This window comes from Peromyscus maniculatus, chromosome 4, assembly GCF_049852395.1.
Source record: "Peromyscus maniculatus bairdii isolate BWxNUB_F1_BW_parent chromosome 4, HU_Pman_BW_mat_3.1, whole genome shotgun sequence".
Taxonomy (NCBI): domain Eukaryota; kingdom Metazoa; phylum Chordata; class Mammalia; order Rodentia; family Cricetidae; genus Peromyscus; species Peromyscus maniculatus.
This window is the reverse complement of record NC_134855.1, coordinates 100,613,048-100,638,263: the sequence shown is the minus strand read 5'-3', so window position 1 is coordinate 100,638,263 and position 25,216 is coordinate 100,613,048. Positions and strand designations below refer to the sequence as shown.

Below are 25,216 nucleotides of genomic sequence, written 5' to 3'. Positions count from 1 at the left end.
ACACAATATTAATCACGGTGAAAAACTATTGACTACAGTGAAGAAATGTGGCAGAAACCAATTGGACTAAATGTCAGGGAGAAAATCAAGGGAGGAGTTGGCATCACCTGCCTCCCAGGGTGAGCACAGTGTCATTTCTGTGAATTCTGAGGATACGCAGCCAGCATCCAGCCAGGTTGGCCTGGAGAATGAAAGGCCAGTGCTCTAAGCTTTTCCAAGCGTGCAAGACAGGGAAATGCTGGGGAGACACTCCAGGTGGCAGGAAACTAAGGAGGCACAACACTGAGCGAGGGAGTGTGGTGCTAGGCTAGATCTTATACCGGGGTGGCAAATGTGACGTGGTTGGGACAGTTGGGTCTGTGGATCTAGAGACCAGATGGTTGTGTGTAGTCTTGGAGCAGAGATCATTAAGAAGGGGAGTGTTCTAAAACACTTTATCCTGCTTGTTAAAGGAAGTAAGCCACACAAACAATTCAGGAAGTCCCTGGTACCAACCAGACTCGCTGGTACACTCCCTCACCAAGATTATATAAGCACTAAGTGCTGATGGGAGAGACTCTCAGACCAGCTGGGCTGCCTGGGAGAAGCAGAGAGCAGTGGAGCTGCCAGGACACTCTCCAAGCTGCTGAGCTGCCTGAAGGTCATGCAGTGAGCCATGAGCTGTCTGTCATCCATCCTGGGGTGGGCTTTTGGTGATACGGCTACCTGAGTTCTTTCTGCTCCTGTAAGTAACCCGAATAAAATTCGCTGGTTAGACCTCGGTGGTAACCTTATTTTGGCCTGTCTTTAAGTCCTATCTGGAGTAAGGAGACCTTTGTTCATGTCTCCCCAGGAATAGTGTCACAAAACAGGTGGAAGCACAGCAACATTGTTTATTGTTTTATTTGGAAGACAGTGTGGTAATTATTTAGACAATTGCCCTTCTCAGGAATGCCTAACTGGTCTATTTAAAAGGACTGCAGCATCATGTCTGCAGTTTGCCCTAAAATATCTCATCTAAAAGGAGTAATAATAACAATGACTATATATAATAACAAGGTTTTATTTTAATTACATAAAATGGTGTTTAAAATCACCTCGCACATGGCCAATCTGCTTACCAGTTAGTTGTCTCTTCCAAAGGAAAGAAGAAAATGATGAAGCTGAGTCTGCTCTTCTTTCCACCATAAGAGGGTGAAGGCTACGTGATGACCAAGTCCCAGTGTCTGGTTAGCAGTGATTACAGCACATACTTGGCAACATGACAGTATAATGATAGCTCTTTCTGAATTCCAAAGCACTTTGGGAACCATAATCTATCTCGTTTACCCCCATAGCACTCCAACGAAACAAACAATTATCATTATTATTGCTAGTATTTGTATATTATTGTTATGGTTGTTATCATGATGAAATGGCAGTCCTGAGACCTCAGAGTAGCACTAAATAAATAATAATTAAAATGATGGTTTATCTTTGCAGGCAGAGAAGCAAAATTATATTTACTCACACACACAAACCACACACCCTGATATTCTCTGGACCACAGAAGCCTCTCTCACACCCAAAGGAAACCCCCAGGACTTTGTACACATACACAGTTTGGAACAAACCCATCCTGACCTTTATTCTAAGAAGTAGGCTATGTGACCTTCCAGACAGAGGTCATCTTTCTAGTTTCCACCTCTGCATTTTCACCCATGCCGTCTCTTCTCTGGAACTCTTTTTCAACATAGTCCAGTTGTCCCAGGACAACTTCTTGAGCTGACATCAGCAAATATAGTTACAGCAACCAGAAAGGTCACAAATAGAGGAATGCAGACCATTAAATTGGTTTAAGCAGTTCTGCTAGAAGAAACGAGTCTCTGAACCCAAGACATTCCACAGTGGTTTATCAAGAGTGAGCATTAAAAAGAGACAAAAGATTTAGCAACTCTGGAACTTGGTATTTATCCTATCCAGGGCTTCACTGATCTAGTTACAGGCCTCAGACTAACAGTTGAATTTTCTAGGTAAAGAATTGCTCCCCTGTGGAGCACCACAGGCATTCAGACAGCCTTGGACTCTTAACTCCTGCTCTGATGATTACTATGGGGCCTTACTCACAATTCACTGCCCCTCCAACCTTACTCTCTCATTTAAAAAATGCATATAATGATAGCAACTCTGGGCTGAAATGTGCAGAAGCCAACCCCATCCATTTTATGGCCAGCGAAAGTCATCGCTCACAAATCAGAAATGCACAGCTGTTTTTAACCCTGGGATGGCATCGATCAGATTGGTTTTAGTGACCTGATTTCTCATTGTGCTTCTGCTTGTGCTATTATATGGTTTGCACAGAACAGTACTCAAGATTTCCTGATGATTGTAGCTTTGGTCCCCCTGGAGCTTCCCTGAGTTCCTCTCTGGTGCTAGGCCAGCGAGTGAGCAAAAGCAGCTACAGATTCATGATGTCTAATCAGAAGTGACACCCCTGTCCAATGGCACCTCAGGCTACAGTGTGTAGTGGCCAAGGGCACAGTAACAACCTATCATAAACACCAAACACCTATTTAAAAATCAGGAGGACAGCCAGACCTGGTGGCATATGCAGTGGGCATGGTCACATATGCCTGTAATTACACCACTCCAGATTCTGAGGCATGAGGTCTGCAAGTCTGAAGCCAGATTAGGATAAGTAGAGACACCCTGTCTTTAAAAAAAAAATGGATGCTTTAATAACAAATTAAAGAGAGGGGGTATCATTTATCCTTCAAAGAAGTCACTGTTAGGCCAGTCAGATGGCTCAGCAGGTAAAAGAACTTACTACCTTGGCCGGGCGGTGGTGGCGCACGCCTTTAATCCCAGCACTCGGGAGGCAGAGTCAGGCGGATCTTTGTGAGTTCGAGGCCAGCCTGGGCTACCAAGTGAGTTCCAGGAAAGGCGCAAAGCTACACAGAGAAACCCTGTCTCGAAAAACAAAAAAAACAAAAAAAAAAAAAAAAGAACTTACTACCAAGTTTGATGGCCTGAGTCTGTTCGCTGAGACCCGCATGGTGGTAGGAAAGAATCAACTCTGAAAGGTTGTCTTCTCATCTCCACTTGTGTCCATACACACACAGACGCATGCACAATCAATCAACCAATCAGTGCAAAAACCAAGGAGTCAATAAAAGACAAAGAACGGCTATGGAAATGTTCCAGATGAAATGGTGAAGCTATAGACCCCGGACATATAAGTGCAACCAAACCACAGACTGGATTTTGTACTGGAGTAGTGCTATGAAGGACATCCTTAATGAACTTATAAGTCATAATATGAACAATAGATCAGATAAAATATGTTGGTAAATTTGTGAGGTTGACAGCCACATTGTGTTTATACAAAAGAACATCCCTAATTGGTGATTAGTATTTAGCATCAACGTTTAATTATTGAAAACAACTCTAAATGTATAGAGAAGTAGGAAGAAAGATAACTTACAGGGAGTGGAGGAACCGCTAAGCGAGTTAAATCCTAAGAATGTGTGTTGTTGACATAGGCCCAGCCATGTCAAGACCTCAGAGGGAAATGGCAAGTCTGTCCCTTCTGCTTCATGTGTGGTTGTTGACGGTGCGCACAGACACTGTCCACCATATCATTCTCCCCGCTGGATATGTAGCCTGACCCTCTGTTCAGTGTGTGGATGCTGACAGTGTGCACAGAAAACACCCACCATAGCCTTCTCCCTCCTGGATGTTTACAGCCTGAAGACTGAGATTAGCTAAACCAGCCTCCTTGACACAGCTGTATAGCATAAGCCATGCCTCCTTGTTCAGCTGTGTTCAGTGACCCCGCCTCTCCTGCTCAACTCTATAAAATGAACACTCTGAGCTTCTGTGGTGCTTAGGTTTCTCCAGTAGAGAGTCTACACCACTCAATCCAAGCTTTCTGTCTCTGTCTCTGTGCGTGTTTGTCTTTTCTTCATTCCCTCATCGTCCCAGGCTGGTCCAAGTCCCTGGAGCCATATTGGACACAGCATTAAATGAAATGTTCCAATTGGTGAATCTAAGTAAAGTCTGTCTAATTGCTCTTTGCGTTTGTACTGCGTGGTTTTGCGTGTCAACTTGATACAAGCTAGGGTCATCAGAGGAAGGAGCCTCAGCTGAGGAAATGCCTCCTTGAGATCCAGCTGTAAGGCATTTTCTCATTTAGTGATCAATGGGGGAGGGTCCAGCCCATGGTAGATGGTGCCATCCCTGGACCGGTGGTCCCGGGTTCTGTAAGAAAGCAGGCTGAGCTAGCCAGGGTAAGCAAGCCAGTAAGCAGCACCCCTCAATGGCTTCTGCATCAGCTCCTGCCTTCCAGCATCCTGTCCTGTTTGAGTTCCTGTCCTGACTTCCTTCAGTGATGAACAGCAATGCAGAAGTGTAAGTCAAATAAACCCTTTCCTCCCCAACTTACATTTTGGCCATGTTGTTTCACCACAGCAATAGAAACCCTAACTAAGACAGTGCTATTTTATGTTTACAGTTTTTTGTAACTTTCAGATGCCAGAAGAGGAGGAAGGGGAAGGGAGTTGTGTTTCTACCAGGGGTGTAGTAGAGCCAATGGAATCAAAAGCATCAGCTACGTCCTTGGATCTCACATCACTCCTGGCACTGCTTTGCAATGCTGTTAACAATGACAATATCATTTGCACAAATGTGGCTAATGTTTTACAATGCTCTCATAAAATTCGGACACTTTTTTATATGCCTTACATATATTAACACATTCAGTAATGGTTCACACACTTATCCCATTGGATATCTTGACCTCAAGTCTATGAATGAGAAAATAATATAAATGAGTAAGTCAGTAGCAAAGAGCCTCACCCCTGACTGTGATGGGAGCTTAGGGCTCTAGGACTCACTCCTGGCTCCTTCTGCTTTGGGTTGCATCCTCCTTCCACCCCAGGTGTCTTCCAAGCCTGGGAGAGCACCAACTTACCTTAAGAGCTTTTAAAGTCACAGGTCCCCAAGCACCAGCTCCTGCATACAGTACTGACATGGAAAGATAGGGTTCACAGCTTCCTTCACAGCTCTCCTCACAGTGGATGGATTTCCTCATCAACATCTTTCCAAAACACTCAAGAGCAAGGAGGTGCTGGCCCTACCAGCAGACCCAAGCTTTTCTCCAAGTATCAAAGGCGCCCCTCCCCTGTCCCTGGAAGACATACTATAAACAGAGGGAGGCATCAGTGCAGAGAGAGATGCCATGTGGATGGCAGCCACCTCTCACATCGCACAGGTTTAATCAAATCAAGCTAGACAGAACCTCCTGGTGAAGGTCTGGGAAGCTGTGTTTGGAAAAGCTTGTTGGGTGTGCTACCAAGTTTAGAACTGTGGGTGTGGAGTCACCCAGGTTTATCACCCAACATGGGAAAAGAAGGCTTTACCACTAGGGGACTAGGGTTTTGTCCTCCAAATGCCTAAGATATGGTGGGGAAATCAATGTGGCTTAAGAAAACACAAAATAGATCCCATAGTTTGTTTGGTGAGCTTTTTGTTTCATTTTACTTAGGTTTGGTGTTTTCTTGTCTTAACTGGTTTTTTGTTTGGTTTTCATTTTTATTTTTGCTTTTCGTTTTGGTTTGAAGAGAGAGAATAAAGTTGGGTGAGTAGGATGAACCTGGAAAGAGTTGGGGGAAGGGAAAGAATATGATCAAAATACATTATATGAAAAAATTAATAAATTTTTAAAAAAGAAAGAAAGCTTGAAAGCCATCACTTTTAATGAATTGCTCATCAGAGTGGAGAGTGGTTACTCACAGATAGAATCATGAGAAGAGACCAAAGCTGATACTCTGTGGTAAGTGAATAAATTTGGACAGACGTTGCTGGGGACACTCACACAGGGAGCAAACATGTGGAGATGAACAAGGCTTCAGGACTAAATGTTATCCATCCCAGGGAGAACCAAGAATAGGCCTGGAGGATGCTCTAGTTAACCATGTGAGCTTATACACACATAGACACACATGCACACACACACACATACACACACATACACACACACACACACACACACACACACACACACACACACACACACACAAACTGCCAACCACAACTTACAAAGGCCCCTCAGCTTTGGCTTCCTTCTGTTTGGTATGATAGCAAACAGTACAGATTTCTACGAGATTCTTACATTGAATTAAATTGAAGTTTTGTTCTCTGTTAGACCGGAAGTGGCGTAATTTCCAGTTCTAGAAATGTCCCCCTCCAGCCTCACACCCTCAGTGCTGCCCTTCCTCTGAAATAAAGGAACTAACAAGGAAGGTGTTTATGTGTGGTTTAAGCCTGTCAGAGGAAACCCAGTGGAAAGACAGAGCCTTCAGCTCACAGAGAAAAGAGTGGAGAATGCTTACTTGGCTCTGACCTGCCCTTGCCACTTCCTAGTCACAGGACCTGGGCAAGTTATTTTCTTTCAGCCCGGGATCCTTCCTAAAATTCAGGCTCTCCCTTACTGAGGTCCTGAGGATGAGATAAGAAATTGAATGCAAAACTCCAGGCCAGCCGTGTTCTTCAATGTGCTTGACCATCGAGCATGGGATAAAGACTGAGCAAGCTCTGCTTCACAAGAAATGGCACTGCCCTCCTTCCAGCACTAGCAGGACTTAACAAACTAGTTTTGTTCCCTCTACTATCCTATGTGGACCTTGAGCCTGCAGATTTAGCACCTTGTCTCCCAAACATCATCACTCACAGTAGAAGAAAATTAGACCCTGGTGTCAGTCAGGTTGCCATAAATGCCTTATACATAAGTATGAGGCTGCAGTGAAGGGAGACGGCAATGCACTTCTGTATGGTGGTAATCACTACCCTTTGCATCACCTCACTTACACACTCCTTTGTGTAAGGGATATTTATAGAGTAGCCTGTGTTCTCTGAACTAGAATCAAGGTGAGTAGCACTTCGAGGATGATGCCCCGAGGATGTAGACAAGGACATCTTTCTTGCCTGTGATTAGCTCTTGGAAGGAGTCTTAATCAATAAGTGGGAGCTTGCTGCATGGAAGGGATGGAGTCTTCTGACAGCGGAAAGGTAAAGAAATAAGAGCATTCTGCACATCTGGAGAAATGGGTCCTCGTGAGTTATAGGGAGGGAGGGCTGGGGAGGTGGGCTGGAGTCCACAGTAACTGGGGGGTGGGCTCCTTTGTGCAGGACTCACAGTACTGCCAGTCAACCAAGAAAAACAGGTAAGATGCACTGCCTGACGCAACTTGTATCTAGCCAGACAAGCATTTCTAGGCAGAGTTCATGAAGGCAGATCAGGAAGAACAATGACCAAGCAGGTATCTGAGGAAGGCCTCCCAGTTTCTGGCAGGGAACACTCACTGCTAGGCAACAAGAATAAGTCAAGGGGGTGCTAGCCTTTCCTCCTCCTCTGTATACCATTATTTGACTGGGTTGGGCAGAAAACCCACCAAGAATCCCTGTGACCATGTAAACAGGTGCTGCCTGGAAGCAACCTGCCAGCAGGCAGAAACCCATCCTCCCTAGAGAAGCCCCATTTCCCCTGCCTACCAGGAGGACACCTTGTAAAGTCCACAGGGTTCTTCCCTGAGAAGTCAGATTCCTCTTAGACCACAAGCTCCTTCCACTTCCTCCAAGGCTGGTTCCCATCTTAGTTAACTGAGAACCTCCAGCAGCCAGCCAGAACCTATACAGCCCATAACTGCAGAAGGCATGCAGGAGCAATCACTGAGCAGGCAGGCCACCACAGCTTCCTATCCTTGTAACACCAGCCTCTCACTGGAGACGAGTCCCATCCTCAAGTCTTGCAACCTCATTCAAAGCCAACTCAGAACCTTCTCCTAGGAACAGATCCATGATTGCTTAAGGAAAGTGACAAATGGTGCAGATCATCTAAGCTACAGCCCATTCTGATTGGCATATTAAGGGGACATACAGGAGAGAGAAGCCAAGAGGAAAATGGATTCCCCACCCACTCCACAGTCCTCTCTTCATCACCTGGAATGCTATGTAAATACATCCAGTTTCATTTAGAATGGTAGCGAGGGTGTCCACACAGCCTAGACACTAAAAGGTTTAGGCCATCTCCCTTGCAATTGCCTACTTCAATGTGGTCAACGGTTAGGAGCACTGGGGCCAGAGTTTCTGCAGCTCCACAACCTTCTGAGAAACAAGAGCTTCCCAGGTTCTTGTTTCCAGAGTAACCACTTGCTCTCCTCATGCCGGAGTCCTCAAACCTTTTCTCCAGAGCTGAACTGTACACATCTCAGGCTTTGCAGACCACGCATGGGCTCTCTCGTCACTCCCCAGCTATACCCTCATAAGAACACCTTAATCATCACGTAAGCAAGACCATGTTCTAAGATGCTTTCATTTAGTTAAAAAATAGATAGTAGGCTGTGTTTGTCTCATAGGTCATAATTTCACAACTGCCACAGTATTTAACTTTTCTGCTGAAGCTCTCCATACAGTGGTTTCTGCAGTCCTGGTGATATGACACCCAACCCTGTTGCCATGACCTTAGTACAGACACTATCTTGAATTTAGTTGGCCCTTGCTATGATGATACTCTCTGTCTCTCTGTCTCTCTCTCTGTCTCTCTGTCTGTCTGTCTCTCTCTCTGTCTCTCTGTCTCTCTCTGTCTGTCTCTCTCTGTCTCTCTGTCTGTCTGTCTCTCTCTCTGTCTCTCTGTCTCTGTCTGTCTCTCTCTGTCTCTCTGTCTGTCTCTCTCTGTCTCTCTGTCTGTCTGTCTCTGTCTCTCTGTCTGTCTCTCTCTGTCTCTCTGTCTCTCTGTCTCTCTCTCTCTCTCTCTCTCTCTCTCACACACACACACACACACACACACACACACACACACACACGCACGCACGCACACATGCATGTGTATGCTCTCAACTTCCTCTAGTCCACACTCGCTGGTGGTTTCACACTCTCTTGTGATCCCTCCATACCTTCTCCCAGCATCACTGCTTTATGTTTTCCTAGTGTCAGTTAAGAACCAATAAGGAGCAGATGAGGAGTCTCACTGGATCAGTTCAAGATGGGCCAATGCACCATGGCAGAAGCCAGATGGAAGGGAGGCAAGGGCACAGTGCTGTCACTCAGGGCTTGCAGTTATGTGCTGTTGCTGGCACCCAGCCCATCAGAAGCCACAGAGAGCAGGTACCAGGACCCACAGCAAGGTTTTGCCAACAATCCGAAGGACGTAGTTTGTAAATTTTCTGTTCATTTTGTTCTTAGGCCAGGACTTCTCAAAAAATACAATAAAAATGACTAGAAAAATGAGATTGGAAAATACACTAAATAAAGCTCAATTTCCTGAAATCATTAGATTCAACAGGTGAAAGGCTTTATAAAATTGCTATAAAACTTCATAAATTTATAGCCTTAATTTTTATTTTTTACCTCATTGTGGGGTCAAGACAGCCTGCAAGGGTGGAATCAGAGACATAAGGGGCCAGCTTACTCTCCCTCTTCCCCCATCCCACCATCTCCTCTCATCATCTGGTCAAACTCAACCAAAAACAGGGACCAGAAGAGACCACATTTCATGGGCTCCTGGGGCAGAGGGTGGAGAGAGAGTGGGAGTTCACATAGGAGCCAGCATGTGTGCATGTGTGCCACGGCATGCATGAGTGAGAGCTCACACGGGAGCCAGCATGTGTGCATGTGTGCCACAGCATGCATGAGTGAGAGCTCACATAGGAGCCAGCATGTGTGCACGTATGCCACAACATGCATGAGTGAGAGCTCACACAGGAGCAAGCATGTGTGCATGTGTGCCACAGCATGTATGAGTGAGAGCACACACGGGAGCCAGCATGTGTGCATGTGTGCCACAGCATGCATGAGTGAGAGCTCACATGGGAGCAAGCATGTGTGCATGTGTGCCACAGCATGCATGAGTGAGAGCTCACATGGGAGCAAGCATGTGTGCATGTGTACCACAGCATGCATGAGTGAGGGCTCACATGGGAGCCAGTAAGTGTGCACGTGTGCATGCATGCACGCGGCATGCAGGTACAGGTCAGAAGAGAAGTTTAGGAAATACACCAAGATGGCTCAGTGGGTAAAGGTGCTTGCTGCCAAGCTTGCCCAACTGAGTTTGATCTCCAGGACAGAAAGAGAAAACCAGTGCCTATATACTGACCTCTGACCTCCATATGTGTGCTGTGGCACTCGCACCCACAGGCACAGGAACATGTTAATAAATGCAAAAGATTGATCAATACTGAAATAGAAAATTGGACTCCATCTCCTCTTTTCTCAGCCTCATGGGATCTTTCCATCTACTGCATAGTACTGGCCTTAAATTTTTCCATCGCATGGAGAAGCACTTCCCTTAGCTTCCTGGCAGTTAAGCAAACAGACAGATCTAATTTTATTAACCTAATCAGAAAGCCTCATCTTACCCAAACAATTTTTCTTGTATCTTCCTGGCTGAGATGATCAAAATAAGTCTACCTTGAGTTAAAGCCCTATGGTCTCTGGGTATGAAGAAGAAAATCAGATCAGAGAGCTGGGGATGTAGCTGAGAGTAGTAGAGTGTTTACTTGACATACACAAGGCCATGGATTCAATTCCCAGAACTACAGGGGGGAAAAATTAATTAAATCAGTTCAGAAGGCTCCAGTACATTTTTCATAACATGGGCTGCTTTTACATATTGAATTACAAAAGCCACCTTCCTCAAAAAGAACAATAATTTGTTTTGAAATTTATTTTGAGATTATAATTTAATTACACCATTTTTCCCTTCCCTTTGCTCCCTCCAAGCCTCTTATATACTACTCCCCACCCTCCTTCAAATCCACAGCCTCTTCTTTCACTAATTGTTAGTGCGTGCACAGATGCACATGTTTACACGTATATACTCCTAAATATAACCTGTTCAGTCTGAACCTTATTTGTAATATTAAGCCAAAAGAGAGACACCTACCTACTGTCTGCTGTCATTACTTGCTATTGGATAGAGTGATTACTTTTATTCCTTTTGTCTCTATTCTTTACATTTTCTACAAAATTTAAATGAGGAACACTTTCACATGGCATTATACAAAAGAAAGAAGTCTAAACCTCAAACCTTGGCCTTCCCTAGCTGACTTGAATCCAGCCTTCTCCCTGTATCTCTAAATGATGACCTAGTTCCATCACTTCACACACCACCTACCCAGGGCTGATGGGAGCCAGATTCTATTCCCAGCACCCGCGCCATGGCGCATAGCCATCTGTAACTCCAGATCTAGGCATCAGAAAGAAGACTCTCTGAAGGCAAAGGTAACAAGAGGTAAAAAGGAGTCTCAATTCAGCAGGCCCAGCTCTGTCACTTCTGGATTCTGCGGGAATATGTCTGAGGCATATGTCTACCAGGAGAACCTGTGACCCAGTCCCACCCAAATACACAAATGCCCGGCAAGAAACCTGTGCCCCTACCCCCACGCCAAGCCTCATTCTCCTTTTCCTAACCCCTGCTCCTAATTTAAAGACAATTCCAAAAACACCCTCTCCTCTGACCAGCCCCATACTCGTAAATAAAGTGAGAAGGTTTCAAAGGCTAAGCTTTTCTAGAATTGAGCACAGTTGTTATTTTCTCCAGCTTGGGAAGATGAAAGCTGAAGACCGATGTATGGACCAGTAGGGTCACAGTTCCTGCAGCAGCAGCAATGTTACTCTGGTATACATGATCTCTGAAGTAGTTCCCTGTTTGGGGGATTTGCTCAGAATGCATTAGCATAAGCAGACCCAGGAGGTTGTGTTAAGTCTGCAAAGGATTTCAAATTTCCTCCACCAAGAGGCTCAGCTATTACCAGGAATCACGCCCCATCTTTACTAGCATTTCTTCCGAATCCCTTCCGAATTATTCCCAGGTCTTCTTGGAGTCTGTAGTGAAGAATGTTATGGCGTGAACTCACAACCCATACCCTATGCAAGAGTGCACAGGCAGGCTGCAGGGATTTCAGGAGAGCACAGGGCTTTCTCTGACTTCAGCTGGAGACCTTAACAGGACAATGCCTGCTCTGATTGTTTTGTGTGCACCACATGAAGGCAAGTGGCCAGCCTGGTCTGAGCACCATGGGCAGCATGACTTGGCCATCCTGGAAGCAGAAGGGAGTAGTCCAGACTATTGTCCAAACAGAGACATCCTGGAGAGTGAAAGGACTGCCATGGATGTCTGGGCCAGGACAAATGTTAAGCAGGAAAGTGACCGATGCATGGTCAACTCCTGGGAAAGTCTTCCGCTTCCATCAGCTTAGGGCCTCCTGCTAGGTTGGTGTTCGACTCTCCCCCAGAGTCAAAAGGAAAGTGTCCTCCCAAATCAAGTCTTGTCTAATTCAGCAAGCTCCCTGGTATCCCAGGGAAGACACTGTCACAAAGGCCACAAAAATAAGAGCAGAGTCCTTACCCCTCTGGTTCCTCACTGCGTCCCCTGAACTGAAATAGTACTTAGCAACTAGTAGGTGTTCAGTAAATATTTGTTGAATGAATAAATGTCTGAATGAGGTTTCTAGAGTCATAAAGAGAACTCCAAGTACCCAGAGAGACTTGGTAACTTAGTAATAAAAATGGTTTCAATTCTAAAGTGTTATAAAAATCTAACATATTTATGAATATGAAATATACATTCCTTTAAAATCCTAGACTGACTGAAACTAAACTTCCACAATCAACTGATTGGGAGAAAATCATTTTGGAGCTACTATTGAGTTCCAAACAAAATGAAACTGTTTCCAGTGCAAACTCACTCACACTTTATTGGGCAAATCCAGCATCTCTATGTATGTGTAAGTTCTCTGGGAACCTTGGGGGCCATAAGAGAATTAAGTTAACAAGAAATTTAGTAGGGGAAATGGCCTGCAGAACAGAGGAGAAGGAAGGTGAAGGGGGTGAGGCTGGTCTTTAGACTGTGATTTGGGGAATACCCCTGATAAAAGAGAGAGGGAAAGAATACCTTAGGTTCAGCCAAGGTGATAGGGCTCCCAGAGCCAAAACTGCGCAGTAGAGGATCCTATATCAAGGAATTGGCAGAGATTAGGAACCAGAGTGCCTGTCTCTGGCTGGAAAAGCACAGACTCAGCTCAAAGAGTTGAGGCACCCAAGGGGAGGCATCTGGACTCTCAGATCTCCATGCTGGCTCCTGCAGCAGGAGTTCTAAGCAGCAGTGTGTAAGCCTGTGACAGTCTTTCAATAATGTCATGGGATCATTCTGTTCAGTGACTCAGTCTCTGTAAACTGATGCCAGCTGTACGAGGTAGACAACAAGGAAGCTATCCCACCAGCACCAGCCTCTTCTCCCAAGTACTGCAGCTCCCCATTTCTACTAGGCAAGATATTTTCTCATACAAGTCAATCAATGACAAAGTTGGGTTTTTTTGACAAAGTTTTATTTGGAAAATAGAAGTCTATTATTTCATTTTAACATTTCCAAAGAATCAAGCCCATTCTGGGCTGTCCACATGATAGCCACTCAGAGGTCTAGAAAGGTCATCATTTCCATTAAGAAATTCCTTACAGGGCGAGGTTCTGAGCCCTCCATGTCCATCATAGTCAATCAGTAACTGCGATTTTGGTCCAGAAGCCATCCAAGGAGAGCAAGCTCTGAGCCATCCTTAACTCATGCCCAGATGAAACAGCTTTCGAAAAAAGGCTGGACCTCCCCAGTAGCCTCTGTAAGAAGCAACAGAGAGAGACTATGAAGACAAAATGGGTAGAGTGACATCAGCCAACACCATGCTATGAGAAGTCACAAGGGATGCCTATCAGCACATAAAGCAAGACGTGTCTACTGAGGTGGAAAAATCTCATGACTGGGACAACCGCCTTGAGGCCTAGCTTTGACACTGAACTTGCTGTGTGAGCCCAGCATGCTGACTCAACTCAGAAGACCCCTGTGAAGCAGCTGCTACATGAACACTGCTGTCTACTTTGCTTTGCCTCATGACTTCAAAGGGGGCAGAGTCTCTCAACCACACTGACACTTAGGACCCAGTGGTTCCTTATCATGGGGGCTGCCCTGTGCACTGCAGTATCCCACACCCTTGCTCACTAGCTGTCAACAGCATCCTTCCAGTTATGACAACCAAATGCCTCTAAATACTGCAAAATGTCCCCAGAATAATCCGGGATTGAGGATCACTGGTGTAGATACCCTGACATTACCAATCTCATAGGTGTCTGGAAAAGGCAAAAAAAAAAATTTATAGCAAAGAGGAAGAGTTATTCATTTGCAGTAGTCTACTTATTGAATGCCTACCAGTGTCTGCCTCTGCATGTAATATCTCCTTAATGTTATGTTCATTTCTCAGATAAGAAACTAAATATCGTCTAATCAACTTGCTCAGCTAGTAAGTGGTAGAAACATTCAAAAGTAAGTCAGAACTGGAGTCTATCTCAGCTCTCTTAATTACTTTTAATTTTTCTCAAACATAATAAAAACCAAAGAAAGGTAGCAGATTAGAAAGTATTTGACATGTGAAAACAGTTTTTATTATAGTATTATCACTAGCATTATTATTTGTCTAATTTAGCTAGGAATAAAAAGGGAATGGAGAGTGGAAGACAGAAGATTTGGTTCCTCCAATGAATGAAGAGAGTGGCACCCCACCACAAGTGGGAGATACTGCAAACTTTCCCCTAACCTCTTCCCCAAGTGTGGCTGAGGCTTGGGAGGCCTTTAAGGGCCACCAACAATTCTTGAGAAATGGCACAGCAGAGTAGGTCCCATTAGCAAGTTCTGATTTGAGTAGAAGCTGGAAGGATCCCAGAAACTGTCCCCAGCCCCATGCAAAAGTTGGTACCCTCTGTACAGGCACCAGATGAGGCACCCACCTTAGCATTATATTCCAATACAAGAAAGGCATCATGTCAGCTTTCATGAGGTACATAGAAAGTCTCTCTTTACTCTGATCGAAGGGGAAGGTTTCCAGAGGCTCGGCTCTGTAGTCAAACTCGGCAAGAATCACACTGTTGTAGCCAGTCACCAGGGGACATGAGGTGTAGCCATCATACTGAAATTGTGAGAATGAGTAAGAATTACTTTCTGTCATGGTAATATATGGAGACTTCATAATTTATTTGCTGACTGACTATAATTGTTTTCTTTTGTGTGTATGTTCCAGTTTTTTGGACCATGAAAAATGCAAATTATCCAATGAAATATAATACTAAAGACAAAAAATAAAGTCCCCATATGGAATAAACTAATAAGAAAGTACCAGAATTGTGGAAGGACACTACCTTCATACAGAAAGGATAAATGAAGCAGTAAATCCTATAGGCATACAAACCTTTTTTGTGGGTTTTTGATTCTTCATAATCAGAGAAATTGTTCTATCAAGGATTCCTGACTGGGCAGCTATAAAAGAATGGAAAGCAAGAGCCTCAGGTTTTCCATGAAAACTCATTTGCATATAACATTAATGTGAACAAATGAATAGTAGTGATTCTATCCCCATCCTTCTAGAGCAGTGATTCTTAACCTTTCTAATGGTTTGACCTTTTAATACAGTTCCTCATGTTGTGACTCCCAACCACGAAATTATTTTTGTTGTTACTTCATAACTGTAATTTTGTTACTGTTTTGAATCATAGTGTAAATGTCTGTGTTTTCCTATGGTCTCAGGTGACCCCTGTAAAAGAGTCATTTGGCTCCCCCCAAGAAGATCGCAACCCCACTCCTCTAGATTGTGAGCAGAGTATGATTCTTCTTTTACTTGAAGTTCTGACCATCAGAAGGAGGCTCTCAGTTCATCAAACGCCACACAACTATCACTATCAGCTTGAAATTAAGGACCCATCCTCTCTAATAGGATGATAAGCGTAGCTCTACCCAAATCCTATCCCCCCCTACTCCCGGGGGTTGGTGGCTATCAATTTGGTCTGGATGCCATATTCTATAGCACTGCATGTCCCTGTTCACAGACAGCCTAGATTGGTAGCCTCAGGCATACCCACTAAGGCAAATACTGGGTTTTTCTCTCTAAGTATTGCCTGGCTGAAGCCAAACTAGCTAGATAGATCTATCCTTCAAATGACTCATAAAAAACATATGAAAATATAAAGAGTAGTAAATCAAATATGTATTTTTTTCAATTTTTTTCATTAGTTGAGATTTTTGGAATTAAAGAAATGGGAGATAATATCATGGATAATGAAAAAGACATTCAGTAGATCTCAAAGAAAGTCTTTCTTAATATTTAGAAAATGAAAGTAACACAGCATGCTCCACAGGTGTCTAATTCACACAGAACTCTACCGCCCCCTTAGCTGGGAGGTCCATGTTTTATGGCATCCACAGAGGACAGCTTCTCTCTGTAGAAGACAGAATCTAAAAGGCAATTCTTCCCATCACTGCTAGTGCAGAACACCTAGGTAAAGAAATTTAGTTTTCCAGGCTGAGGCCTTAATCGTGTACCAATCAGGGCATGCTCCACTGTGCTTGTCTATACAGAACAATTTTCTGGTCTGCGAGCTTTCATTGACTTGCATGTGTTTCCTAGGGAAACAAATGCCTCCTTGCTTTACAGTGGTTTAGGTAGAAGAAAAGTAGCCAACCTGCCTGGTACCAAGGGCCAAGAGTACCAGAGATGTAAGCATGGCAATCAGAAAAGGAGTAGAACCTAGAGAACTGGGTAAGTGTCACCCTCTTTCAGGTCATTCTTGCCCTGACAGCAGTCTCTGTGAGCAGTGAGGACAGAGTTTTGGTATTTTGGCAAAGCCTTTAAAAGCTACTTCCTTCTCCATACAACATCAGGTTCATTGATCATATGATCATCCCTTGAGGAAGCCAAAGTCATTTTAAACCACAAAAGCTTTCTATTATTGAATATAATACTATTAAAATTATTAAGTTATGAAAGCTGCTGATAGACTTCAGTTCTTGTTTTGATGGAACCTTGAGGAGATGTCAGTTTGAGAGGAGACTTGGAGCTGGTTACCCTACCTACTGCAGCAGCAGTCTTTGAAGTCGGAAGGTTGGTGCAGTCCCCAATGCCAAACACATTGGGGTATTTCTTATGCTGCAGAGTCTCTTTATCCACGTCCACCCAGCCAGCAGAATCCGCCACAGGACTTGTCTTGAGGACATCTGGTGAGCTCATAGGTGGTGTGACATGAAGCATTTCATACTATACAAAACAAGAACATCCAAATTTTCATCTCTTCAATGTCTCTACAGCCTACAAGCTTTTCTCTATCTCCCACGTTTTGTACATCAAAATGGCTGCAGAGAGCATTATGCATTAGTGTTTATACCAATCCATATACTCCCCAAGACCTTATGTGCTACTGTGGAGGATGATGAGAAACTAAACAACTGTCCTCTCAGGTTGATACCGTCTGCCTATACTGAGCCCATGACCCTTCAACAGAAGAGATGGGGAACCCAATATTTTGAAATAGAATTCACTAATATTCTGAAATAATCCATTGGTACTCTCATTTTTTGCTAAAAACTGAGCAGTAGCATATATTGCCTATCTTTCTCTTTCTCTGGCCCTCAGCTGTCAACTCAGTACTGTCTTGGTTTGGTTCTTTTGTTGTATTCTGAAAGGAGATGTTTAGTCTCTGAAACTTGTAAAAATTATGTTAAGAACTGGTGTGAGCATTACTCCCAAATAGGACTCAGCTCTCAAAACACATAAAGAAAAGTACCAGTCACCAGCATGAAATGGGAAACTGAATGATAAAATTCTCTGACACCTTGAAGAAGTAAAAAGGGATCTTGTCTAACTTTAGGTTTATTAAGTAGTGTTGAATATAGGGGTGGGTTTTCTTTTCCCAAACATCAATTAAGGCTGTCCTTGATGATCCTGTGCTGAGGCTTTCACTCATTCATTAAATTTTTTATTTACCTAATATTCTTCTACTTTCTGTAGGACATATCTTTTATTCATTTTATTTTACAATTCCATGTCACAACTTCAATGTATCATCGGGTCTGTAGTTGAAAGTTTTCTCTGGTCCTGCCCAGCTCCTGTGGACCCACAGCCCCACAGTCCCACAGCCGTTCAGATCTAAGTAAACTTTCAGCTACAAATGGTGCCCCATGTTGGGTGCCAATTGTAGACAAATTTCTAAATGGTCTTAATATATAAAAAACACAGAGCCAAATATAGGGGTGAAAGCCTTAGAGAAAGATCAGAGTAATAGGACAAACCACTAGCTAATCTCACCTCACCAACTTCACAGCTTCCAAAAGAGACCTTCTTCCTGTATACTCATGTTTATATGCCCTTTCTATTCTGTTCTCTCATTGGCTTTCTTAGCCCAGCTATATCAGTTCCTCTTCCTACATAGCTCTGTCACTTTCTGTCTGTCTGTATAGACCTCCAGACCTCTACAGTTTAACTAGTGTTGGAATTAAGCCATGTGCCACCACACTTGGCTCTGTTTCCAGTGTGGCCTTGAACACACAGAGATCCTGCCTGCTAAGTGATAGGATTAAGGGCCTGACTTTTTTGTTCACTTAAAATGGCTTGCTCTGTCCTCTGATCTCCAGGCAAGCCTTATTTATTTATTTATTTATTTATTTATTTATTTATTTATTTATTCATTCATTCATTCATTCATTAAAGCACAAATAAAATAAAATAAAAATAAAATATCACCACATTTCAGAACAAATAAAATATCACCACACAGGTCTACATCTGGATACACTTGAATATTCATATTTCATCAGGGTAAAAATGTTAACATGTTAAGGCCATCTCAACCTTGTGATAGTCAACAGCCCCTAGTGTCCAGTGCCCTCATCTGGACTGAACAATCACTGAGGGGCCAGAAATCAAAAAGCTGAGTTGTATTTATTCAAACTGTCTGTCAGTTACAGGATTATTTCAGCTCAGGAAAGTGTTGCACATTATTCACTTGAGGGGCCTTTTGAGGACATGAGTCTCTGACATCAGGTCTGTTTGTCAGTCAGTGATCATGGAGAAATCTGGACCACTTAGCACGCTGTTTATAAAGTATCCCAGGCTACTCAGCTTTAGGGAACATTCATTCTTACACGGCCATTCTCAGCCTTTGTTGAACATGAGAGTCTTAGGGCAATTTTTGAAACTCAGTCTTCAGCCATCCTCAGTCCACACTTCAGGCCAATTAATCAAAATCTGTGTTATAGAGACCCAGGAATCAGCACATTTTAAAAGCTCCCTGGGTAATTCCAACACTGGGAGCAGATACTTGAAAGCCTTCAGTAAGCTTTTTGATATTCATAGGCTAAAAGCATAACTGAAATATTTGAGCTGAAATCTTATCACTCAAAGGTGACATAAATATCTTCCTACTTTACAAACTTGGTAAAAAGAAAACATCCACTCATTCATCCAGGCCTCTATCCACAGCCTCAACTCCCCAGACCACAGCTGAAAACCACAGTTTTAAAAAAAAAATCACAAAATTAAGTTCCTTTGCTCAAGGTCACACTTTTCTCACAGAGGTTTGCTTTAGACAGTCAAGTCACTCACAGCCCGTTCACTTCCACTTGCATAAAATTCGCAATTTTGGCTCACTTGTTTTCCAAAAAAAGAAAAAAAAAAAGAATTGAGAGCAGCAAGTTTTAAAATCTGAAGGTGGGAGGCCCTTCCAAAACTCACAACTTCCTGACAGCCTAGAAAACTGAAACACAAAAGCCACTATCAACAACAGCCATAGAAAAGAGCAGAGGGCCTTGTGTGAAATGATAACCAGTAGCCATACACACTCCAGTGGGCCCTTTGCACACAGCTGCATGAGAGCTGTTCCCAGTGAGGACCCTGGACTGGAGGAGACAGAACCAGACTAGCAGAGACCAAGTGTAACAGCAGACAGCGTGCAAGTGCTAGGAAAAAGAAAGAAGTGTGTTGCGAGGACACAGAAGCCAGTCTGAAGAGGCTTCTGACCAAATCTGGGACAATTTGACTACAAAAATAATTATAAAAGCATTTAATGAATACTAAAACATTGGAGAAAATGAGCATCTGTGAGTTCATGCCAGTCATTAATCGATAAATATAAAAGGAAAGGCTGGCTGGAGGGATAGCTCAGCCATTAAAGGCTAGGCTCACAACCAAAAAATAAAAGGAAAGGCACTTGCTGACAAAATGCCTTACTAGTAAGTGTGGATGAAATTCTGCGGTCATCACACTGGAAGTGAGACAGATGAGTACTATCACCAGGGACTAAGTCGGGTGAAACTTTAAAGAATGGAGTGTATGCATGACCTGAAAATGTCTCTCTAAAGACTTTCTTATTAGCAAAGAAGAAAGAGAATAGTAATACCGTGGAGAAACCAGACTGTATCTAGACTGGAGACCAGAGCAAACCTCCAGTGAGGAGCCTGTATGCTTGCAAATGCAATTCGCTAGACCACCCTGTTACCTGTGCCATGCTCACAAAGCAAAACTCATCACTAGACATGAGGAAGGCTTCTGAGAAAGTTTAGAAGGTTATTTTGTCCCACAATGCCAGAGCCAATTAACAAAATTGGATACAGGTAGTAGATAAAAACATCATATATGTGCCAAATTTACTAAGCTGATTAACTACTATAGTTTCATTTTTAAAAAATTACCCTTATCTTAGGAAGTTTATCAGAAAAATTATCTGGAGATAAGGAGAAGAATGCTTGAATGTAACTTATATTTAGGAAAATTAACAGAAACAGAGATTGAGGGGAAATAAAATAATAGAGCTAAAGCAACTGCTATAAGATTCTTTATGTGAATCTAGCTAAAGGCAAACACAATTTTATTTCTGTCATTTTTGTTTTTATAACTCCTCCAAGTTTGAGGATATTTCCAAATAAAGGATTTTTAAAGTATGCCCCTGAGCCATCAGTAACATTTTTAATGATATTTAATGTATTCTGTTTAAGAAAGAAAAATGGGTGCAGTAGATTTTTAAAAGAGCTTAAGCTAAAAAGACTCAAATTTAAATTTTTGATGTTTAGAAGACTAATCTCTGGTTCATTCAAAATTCCTTTTTATGGAACCCTTCGTCATTAAATACAGAGCACAATGTGAGCGCACTTTCTCACTGCCAGAATGCCGTGAACAAATATTCTCCAACACCATTGCACCTTGTGCTCAACTTCATAATTCCTCTACAAAAGTAGTATTCCCACTTTGTGGGAAAGGAAACAGGTGCCCAAGACCCAGAGCACACAACACAGCCAGAATCTTTCCAAGGAAGGTGGTGGCTCTGCCATGTCCCTTGAGAAAGAATTTAAGGGCCGAATGTTTGCAGGGGAAGAAAGATGTATAAAGACACCTTCTTCCACAGGTGAAAAACACCCCTGTCTTGCTTGAGAGACCCACAGCTTCCTTCCCATTCACAAGCAGGGCTGTTTCTCACACATCAAAGATTGAGACCATCACAGAGCCTTGCAGTTGAGGAAGCCCTTCCTAAACTCTCCAGGCAATAAAAAGTCAAGTGAAATAGTTTGAGGGATCTCTGTGAGTTCGAGGCCAGCCTGGGCTACAGAGAGAGTTCCAGGAAAGGCGCAAAGCTACACAGAGAAACCCTGTCTTGAAAAACCAGAGAGAGAGGGCGGGGGGGAGGGAGGGAGGGAAGGAAGGGAGGGAGGGAGGGAGGGAGGAAGGGAGGAAGGGAGGAAGGGAGGAAGGGAGGAAGGGAGGAAGGGAGGAAGGAAGGAAGGAAGGAAGGAAGGAAGGAAGGAAGGAAGGAAGGAAGGAAGGAAGGAAGGAAGGAAGGAAGGAAGGAAGGAAGGAAGGAAGGAAGGAAGGAAGGAAGGAAGGAAGGAAGGAAGGAAGGAAGGGAAAAAAATCACCTAACCCCGCAGACAAGCCCCACCCCCCACTCCCTCTCCTCCCGCCTCCTCCAGTTCCCCTTCTCTCTCTCCTCATCAGCCTTCCCCAGCAAGTGGTGAAGGCCACTGTGTCTCTTGTGCCCCAGGCAGCCCGCTTAACCTGCCTGCCCTCACCGGAATCACTTGCGTCTCCCCGGGCTTGTCCAGGTTCTCAAACACTGCCTCCTGTTTGTCAGCGCGGACTTCGATAAGGTTGTGCCTGTAGTTGACAGTGAGGTTCCTCTCCTGGATGATCTCCTGCAAGGCAGCTGCATACTTCTTAACCCCAAAAATTGCTCCAAGAGCGGTGTTGAAGATGACATTAGCCTTGGGTCTCTTTCCAGTCTAAGAAAAGGGAAAGGGGAAGAAAGCCTGGTGGTTACTGCAGCCGCCATTTTGTTTTTCATTTCTTTTTTTTTTTTCTTTTTCTTTTTTTTTTTTTTTTTTTTTTTTTTTTCATCCAGACCAGAATTAAAACCCTCAGGAGAGATCGGGTCAGCTTTTTATCAGAAGTTAAGATGGTAGAACTTCAAAGGCTTGTACCAACCCTATAATCCTGAATGAACTTCCTCAGCATCGGGAGCGACCACGGAAGCTGGCTCTTTGCTCCCCACCTACAGGGTCACCACAGTTGACAGAGCTCAGAGGAGCACAGTGCCCATGGCCAGATTCCAAGAACAAAGACCAGAAATCTCAAGTCATCCCCCTCCCGTCCTCCCTTTCCGTCCTTTTACAGAAGCACAAGTTGCTTTGGGTCCTGCCATGGCTGGACCCAAGCCAGGCCTCAGTGAGCCAAAAGTCATGTCTCAGTAAAGGCCAGAAAGAGCGACACACACACACACACACACACATACACACACACACACACACACACACATACACACACACACACACACACACACACACACACACACACACACACACTACCTGATGCCGGGTATACTCCACTAGCCATCTGCTATCACACAGAAGGTATTTGGGAAAACCTCCTTGACCCTCATTTCAAAAACAAAAAACAACCAAAAAAAAAAAAAAAAAAAAAAAAACTCTTTCCAAAAGCTCTGAAATTCCATGAGAACATTTTTTAGCTTTAAAATTGGCATTTAGCCTATTTGCAAATGCATGTATCAAAAGCCAGAAAATGCTCGTAACCTTGAGACTGAATAAAAGCAATTGCGAGTCTGTGTGTTTGTGATTTATAATTGATTGCCTAACAACAGATATTAAAGTATTTATACAATCTCTAACGCAGTTTGCCCGTAGACTTTTATACTCAGTTTTAAAGTATGTCCCAAGGACTATTAACATGGACTACTTTGTAAGTGCAGGATGGACTGTCTCCACACTTTTTAAGTCTGTAGAAAAACCTCTTCTAACTTATGAGAACAGCTTTATAAGAGAATGTGCATGATGGGTGGTCTCTTCCGTGCCCAGCTATGTCACTATGTACACATGGAACAAAACTTTCAGGAATACAGAGGTCAGAGGACAGGGAGGAAAGTGGACTTGTGGCAGGTACTCAGTTGGTGGCGCCTGCCCTTGCCATCTCTGTCCTGAAGAGAAGACACACCTTCCTGAAGTAGGCTTCTGATAGGTACATGATCTTCTGGGGGGCGCCAGCACACTTCACTGGAGTGTTTGGGAAGGTGAAAATCGCATTGCCCTCCTTGAAGTCCTGCAGGGCCTTCCACGTCTTCTCTACTGTCTTGACAGAATAATTGGACCCTATTTTGGGATAAGCAAAACCTTCAGGTAGTCCTTTAATCTGCAACCAAACACACAGAAATTTGCCTTTTAAAAGATATATTAATTTGCAGCTAATTAAGCCGACCAGGTCCCTTTCCCCATGGGGGCCTGGTGTGCAATGGTTGCAAACAGCAGCTTCCTTGGTAGTGTATGCAGCCTGTTGCCTATATAGGTTACTCTAAGGGACCTTGGAGACAGTTTTCTGGCAGTTATTCAAGCCTCTGATTTCAATATTGTTCCCAATCTAGGCTCCAAACAGGTATGCGTGGTGCCTTTGGGAAGCCCCAGGGCACAGTGGCCAGGGTTCACATTGGCCAGGTCATCATGTCCATCCGCACCAAGCTGCAGAATAAGGAACATGTGATTGAGGCTCTTCGTAGAGCCAAGTTCAAGTTCCCTGGCCGCCAGAAGATCCACATCTCAAAGAAATGGGGCTTCACCAAGTTTAATGCGGATGAATTTGAAGACATGGTTGCTGAGAAGCGCCTTATTCCTGATGGCTGTGGGGTCAAGTATATCCCCAATCGTGGTCCTTTGGACAAATGGCGAGCCCTGCACTCCTGAGGGGTTCCACAGTGTTCTCCTGTACCCTACCAAATCATGTTCAGTAATAAATCTCACATCCAGTCTGCTTTAAAAAAAAAAAAAGATATATTAAAAAGTGAGAGATAGATAAATAGATAATGAAATTTTACTCAGCCATGAAGAAAAACTCAATCATTTGTAGAAAAATTAATATAACTGTAGATCATTATATTGAGCAAAATACAACAAATTCAGAAAAGCAAATACCATATTTTTCTAATACACATATTCTAGACTTACATTTACACCTGTGTCTCTGGTATGTGTGTGTGTGCTGTGTGTGTGTATGTATGGTGTGAGGGATGTGGTGTATGTGTGTATGTGTGTGGTGTGTGTGTGTGTACAGTGTGTGTGTGTTATATTTGTATGTGGTGTGTATGTGTGTGTATGTATGATGTGAGGGGTGTGTTGTGTATGTGTGTGTGTTGTGTGTTGTGTGTGATATGTGTGTGTGAGGTGTATGTGAGGTATGTGTGTATGTGTGGTGTGAGGGGTGTGGTGTATGTGCATATATGTGATGTGTGTGTGCACACGCATGTGGTGTGTACATGAAGGAATTGGAAAAGGAACCATTGAGGAAAGGAAGAGGCCACGAGAGAAGGGAGAGAAGTAATGGCTACCTGGGACACCAAAGCCTAAGGAAGGAGTACTGAAGGGGAGGAAGGGGCCTGCTAACTAATGTGGGGCAGGATGTGAAAAGACACATGATGTCTTAATGAAACCCATTATTATGCATGCTAATTAACAAAATTAAAAAAGAAATAAGTACATCAGCAAAAAATAAAGAATCTTACTTTAAAGCACTTTTTGGTATACATATAAATTTGCCATTTATTGGAGATGAAAGCAAATATTTAAAAAAACAAAAATTTGTCATGATGCTTTAGAGTCCTTGTTCTTTGCCTCCAACCCTTCAGAAAGTACAGCGGCATCAGCCCCTGTACTCACACAGGGACAGACAGGTAAATGAGAGGCCCAGACCACAGCCATGGCCCCTCAAGTCACCTGTCAGGCTCAGCCGCCTAGCACCCAACCCCACCTCCCTGGAAGTGAGGCTGCCATTGAAATACAGCTCTTCACACCTTCCGAGTGAGGACAGGATGCCAGTCACAACTGCCTTCAGGAGAACCATTTGCCTTC

At 43.6% G+C, this 25,216-nt stretch overlaps 2 protein-coding genes and 1 non-coding gene across 3 annotated transcripts in view; 2 read left to right on the top strand and 1 right to left on the bottom strand.

Moving 5' to 3' along the window:
- Window positions 1-13,357: 13,357 nt before the first annotated feature.
- Window positions 13,358-25,216, bottom strand: part of Sqor (sulfide quinone oxidoreductase) — a 41,553-nt gene continuing 29,694 nt past the window's right edge. The window contains exons 5-10 of the mRNA XM_076570513.1: window positions 23,316-23,510; window positions 21,881-22,090; window positions 16,898-17,081; window positions 15,243-15,310; window positions 14,785-14,963; window positions 13,358-13,623 (exon numbers count right to left, since the gene is read on the bottom strand). Coding sequence (XP_076426628.1) covers window positions 13,566-13,623; window positions 14,785-14,963; window positions 15,243-15,310; window positions 16,898-17,081; window positions 21,881-22,090; window positions 23,316-23,510 — 894 coding nt within the window. The 3' untranslated portion in view covers window positions 13,358-13,565. The remainder of the gene's footprint in view (window positions 13,624-14,784; window positions 14,964-15,242; window positions 15,311-16,897; window positions 17,082-21,880; window positions 22,091-23,315; window positions 23,511-25,216) is intronic.
- Window positions 23,557-23,691, top strand: LOC143273099 (small nucleolar RNA SNORA70). The gene has a single exon (XR_013051010.1). It is a non-coding gene; the product is annotated as a small nucleolar RNA SNORA70 (small nucleolar RNA).
- LOC143272979 (large ribosomal subunit protein uL16-like) lies at window positions 23,717-24,146 on the top strand. Its single transcript, XM_076570514.1, has one exon. It carries the CDS (start codon window positions 23,753-23,755, stop codon window positions 24,053-24,055), a length of 303 nt encoding a protein of 100 aa, XP_076426629.1. The 5' UTR covers window positions 23,717-23,752; the 3' UTR covers window positions 24,056-24,146.